The sequence below is a fragment of the Galendromus occidentalis genome, unplaced genomic scaffold (genome assembly GCF_000255335.2).
Source record: "Galendromus occidentalis unplaced genomic scaffold, Mocc_1.1 scf7180000075830, whole genome shotgun sequence".
In the NCBI taxonomy this organism is placed as follows: domain Eukaryota; kingdom Metazoa; phylum Arthropoda; class Arachnida; order Mesostigmata; family Phytoseiidae; genus Galendromus; species Galendromus occidentalis.
Genome location: NW_003803820.1, coordinates 7820 through 13125, shown reverse-complemented (window position 1 = coordinate 13125; position 5306 = coordinate 7820). Strand labels below are relative to the sequence as shown.

Here is a 5306-nt window from a genome sequence, read left to right as displayed (position 1 = left end):
CCCAGGCTACTCTGCGTTCGAATGTCTGATCGGAGCCCTTGAATTGAATCCAAGCAAAGTTTCCCCCAGAACCTGCGATCGGGAAATCCAGGTCTCAAACGTAATCAGCACTACAAGCTCTTCGAAAATCTTATTCTGTGAGATTCTATCACTCACGAAAAAGAATCACGACTGCATTTGGTGAGGACCAAGAAAGTGAGAGCGGGAAGTAGCGTACAATCCAGCGAGTAAAATCGCGAGATGAACCTTCCATAAAAGAAACCCCTCGCGTGAAACGCACCTCCCGTTACGGGGGAGTTACTGGTACCAGGGGCTCCGCCGTACGGGAGGATCTTTTCACGCGAGGGGTTTCTTATACGGAAGATTAGTTCCTCACGAGGTTCGTAATACGGAAGATTCGTCATGAACGGGACCTTCCCGCGCAACCAGGATTGAACCGCCTTCACGGTGATTACCAAGAAGCCTCTTGGGTACCCATTCCCATACAGCAAATAGGTAGGCAGAAGGGTTCGATATATCGCGAAGGAGCGGCCTCTGACGCGGATCCTCCATTCCCTCCGCAGGAGCGACCGATCTCAATTCCCGACAAGATGACTCCGCAGGAGGTCCTGTTCACCTCCCCGTCGCAAAGCCCGAAGAAGGCCTTGAGCAATGTCTACTTCAACAACGTAAGAATGCGTCTCGGATCTGCGTGGTCCCCAGGTGTGCTCCTCGCAGGACGCGGGGTATAACTCGAAGCATGTGTCCAGAGGTCCATCAGATGGGGGCCCCCGCGCACTCCGAAAGCGCTCGATTATTTTATTCGCCTGGCATATCCTGACTTGCTTAAGCTTAACTGAGCAGGACAAATGCCTGGCTCAGATTATCGTCATGTTGATCTCGCGACGTATCGTGAACAGCAGTGCTCTGCCACTATTCCATGACGCCCAAAGTGGGTCAGGATATTCATTAATGCATCGCAACTGTTCCAGGGCAATGCGAACAACAACAATGGGAAGCCTATAAACTCTGACAAGAATAATTCTCGCTTCTATGAAGTTGAGCTTGGAGACACCACGTTTACGGTTCTTGAGCGATATCAGGATTTACGACCTATCGGCGCCGGCGCCCAAGGGATCGTCTGGTGAGTGGAGTTTGTCCGACTTCCTTCGTTTCGGACGGAGTCCCACTCTGAGCTAAGCTTGCGGGACTTTTGATATGTTGACGGATCAACATGGACACCATGCGGGAACGTGCGGTCGTCCCTCGTCGATGCCGATCCGGGAAGACCCTGTCAATGATATACCTCATTTTTTCAGCAAAGCATTCGATGTCGAAGCATCGAGGAAAGTCGCGATAAAGAAACTCTCCGGACCGTTCCGAAACCGAACTCTTGCAAAACGAGCTTACCGCGAAATCAAGCTCATGCGACTGGTGTCACACGAGAACGTTATCGGTGAGAAGGCGTTTCATTGTCTACGATCTATCAGTGGACATCGGTCGTGAAACCACCAATGGGTTGAGCTCGATTCTTGCAAAAAGCATGGTCACTGAGACTCGTTATTGTTTGGACCCTCCCGGGGACTCTAGGTGAGGGTTCCGCGAGATGAGTCTGAGGAATGACCCTTTCCCCTTTCCGCAGGTCTTTTGAACGCGTTCACACCACAGAACAACGTCGCGGATTTCGATGATGTGTATCTCGTCATGGAACTCCGAGAAGCCGACTTGAGTCAAGTTATCAAGATTGACCTTGATCATGACAGGATGTCCTTTCTGATCTACCAGATGCTCTGCGGCGTGAAGCATCTGCACTCTGCGGGCATCATCCACCGTGATCTGAAGCCGTCGAACATGGTAGTGAGCCGGGAGTGCAAACTCAAAATCCTTGACTTCGGTCTCGCGAGGACGACGGGAAAGGGGAGCTTCCTCATGACTCCCTACGTCGTCACTCGTTATTACCGAGCTCCCGAAATCATCCTGGGAATGGGTTACAAGGAGAATGTTGACATCTGGTCCGTTGGCTGTATCATGGGCGAGATGATCCGAGGTGCCGTATTATTCCCGGGTCGGGATCACATCGATCAATGGGACATCATAATGGCTTCGCTGGGGACGCCTTCAGAAGACTTCCGAGCTCGGTTAGAAGACAATGTTCGGATGTACGTGGAGGCGAAGGAGTTCCAGAAAGGCTACAGCATGGACGAGCTGTTCCCCGACGGATTCTTCTTGGATCAGTCGCCAGAGGGTCGTCAGAGATCCAGCCATGCTCGGGATCTTCTCTCGAAGATGCTCGTGATCGATCCCGAGCAACGAATCAGCATCGATGAAGCTCTACTTCACCCCTACATCAACATATGGTGAGTCACCGATAATAGTAATTAACTGATTGAGAGGAATACTGGGACAACAAGGGACATACTCAGAATGTAGGTATGTTCGGAACACGGCTGAATGAATCTATGAAAACTTCAGCATCTGATTCGGACTTCGCACAACAGGTACGAAGAAGAAGAGGTCAACGGCCCCGCACCCAAACGCTACGATCACAGCATCGACGAGCAGGAACTCTCGATAGACGAATGGAAGCAGCTCATCTTCAAGGAGGTCATGCAATACCACTGATTGGCCATTGTCAAGCTCGTTTCAACCCTCAAATGAAAAATTATGATCTTCCCAACCGAAGAAATCATCAGCGGAGTTTCTCGCATGAACCTTTCAATCAAAACCGTTTGAATTAGAATCATCCCAATCGGATCAGAAACGCAGCAATCAAGGCAGAAACAACCCCGGGCTACCCGTATGACCGGATCCGCTTGACCGAATCCGCTTGACCGAAGCAGTTTGACCGAAACAGAGGACATGTGCGTATCGACCCTGATACGTATCATGGATCACGACAAGCAAGCAAATCAGGATTTGAGATTGAAACCCACATTCTGGCCGTATTCGACCAGCGTGATTTGATTCGACTCGTACTGAGCGACTAGACTCATCAGGCGCTCGTTCACCCGCGTGTATTCATTCTTCGCTAGTTTCGGCGCTCTTCCCATACTTAGAAGCAGCATTTGCGTCTTGAAGTCTTTCTCGATCTTCCGCAGATGGCTGACCATCTCGAGAATATTGACATGAGTGCCGACCGAGACCGCGCTTCAAGGCCGGGTGCCAGCCTTCGAGGTGATTCACGGTGCGAGCGCCGAAGTTACTGAAATGGTTCCAAATATGGCGCGGAAAGACCGCTCCTATTTCGTGCCATGTGTTTATGAAGTATTTTTCGAACTCCTCAGGAGCAACGTAGGCTGCGTGATCGCTCGGAGACGACTCGGTGTCAATTTCCAGCCATGCGCTATCAATCTGCGTCAAAGGCATCAGAGCTAAGGCACCGGCGCATCGAATGAACTTTTTCGCAAGAGGGTCGTCATAGTATCGACAGGTACCTAAGTCTTGAACTTTCCGGCAGAGGCACTGACTGAGAGAAGAAGCCCAGACTCTCACATTGCTTGAGGGGGAGGGTACCGCTATGGATCTCAGCATTGAGACTTCGGAGTCCAGCTGGAAACCTGGTGGGTTGAAGACCACGTCGATCGACTGGGCACAATCGTTCCGCAGGAAGAACATCCGACTATATGTCTCTTTCTGCTTGTTCGGAAGGAGGAAATATGGGATATACGGAATATCGGGATCATTCGGCCGTGGTTAAATGCGTGCAGCGTGTAAAGCTGCAGGAACAGCTCTGGCACGACCCGGATCGTGCTGTCCTCGAATACTATAGGGGCGGCGCAAAGTTCCATGACCAGCTGAACAATCAAACCCCCAGGATCCGATGTTCCGAGCCACAATCGATGACAAGGGAGTCCTGCCCTTTGAGCGTCTTCATCTTCGGTCCCAGAGTCTTCGAGTGTGATGCCGGCACTATTTCCAGTCTAATTCGACTGGTTCATAGTTTCCCAATCCCATAGAAGGAGGTCATCAAGAATTGGCCATGTACGTAACCTACGACCCGCTTCCCGTGGTCCTTTCCAAACGCATTCGATTATGTCGGAAGCGCACACTAGATAGCTTGTACAGACTGACCCTCTCTGACTACGTGTATTAGCTAGTGTACAAGCCAGTTCAATACAGGGCTCCATCACTCGAGGAGAATTCCCGTTTGGGTTTACTTCACGTCTGTTGTGTTCTTCTATTGTGGTGATCATCGTTTGTGCTTTCTCATCGTTCGAGTCTTGCTGATAACTCAACGTCCGAGCTCGGAAAAAACGGCCAAATATCCTTCACGACCCACAAACTCCTTGATTGGACCGATTTCGGCTTCTAAGAGCTGAGCCCTTCAAAACTCGGGCTAATTTCCATTGCTTTCACGCTTCCTGTGTGTCTGCGATTGTGCGAAGAATTAGAAGCCGGCCGCGGTAAGCAGAGGCGCTCTGATGGAGATTGGCAGACCTCTCCTGCTGCGACCGATCGACACCGGAAAAACTGTAATGGCAGCTCGGAGGATGAATCGAACTTTACCAGATCGAACACGTCCCACCGGGGAAGCTTGGTCGTTGACGAAGAACTTCTTCCATCGGGAACCGAAATAATTGCTAGAGAGTTCCGCGCGGACTCGCTCGGAGAGGATTCTGAGTCCGCTGCGCCGCCAGTCGGACCACGCACTGTGTTTACAGACAGTGTCGTTGATGATGACGCGGTGCTGATCAGAGGAGCTGTCGTAGTCGTCTCTGCCGCCGCCGGTGGTTCCGAACGATTGGGAATGACTGTAGCGGCCGCGGAGTGAATCTTTGACGGATCCACGAAAATCTCGGTGTTCTGAGGGTCTACCTCGGTTGCTCTGCTGACACCCTCAGGCAGTGACGGTGCTGTGCGTCCCGGAAGGTGTGAAGAGCGTATGGACTCACAAAATACCCAGGGTATGTTGAATCGGTGATCTGACAGAATTGAGGAAGGAAGGTCAGAAAGGCTATCTCCCTAGTGACCTTTGCTCTCCATCTGAGGTGACTCTCGGAGAATCTAAGCATTTCATGTGCATTCTCGACGAATACAGCCGCTACAGGGAAACATACTCCCCAAAGACCAAAAGCGAGGCTGTAGACGCGCTATGACATCATCTCGCATGGTTCCGTTATCACAATGGTTTTGATAAGAAGAATTTCCATTCGGGCCAAGGAGGCGAATCTAAGAATGCTAGAGTTGAAGCACTTCCGGATGAGATTGGAGCTACTCAGAGCTTCAGCTGTGCGTACACGCCCCAGAAAATGTAGCGTCAGAAAAATCAAATCGCACATTACTTGACTTGGCTAGGTCATCTCTGATTGACGAATATCTCCCGAAGT

General features: G+C 51.0%; 1 protein-coding gene across 1 annotated transcript; it reads left to right on the top strand.

Annotated features, from left to right (window-relative positions):
- Window positions 1-590: 590 nt before the first annotated feature.
- Window positions 591-2601, top strand: LOC100901858 (stress-activated protein kinase JNK-like). The gene is made up of 5 exons (XM_003738189.1): window positions 591-668; window positions 972-1123; window positions 1299-1435; window positions 1622-2336; window positions 2478-2601. The coding sequence occupies exons 1-5, from the start codon at window positions 591-593 to the stop codon at window positions 2599-2601; spliced, it is 1206 nt and encodes a 401-aa protein (XP_003738237.1).
- Window positions 2602-5306: the final 2705 nt, after the last annotated feature.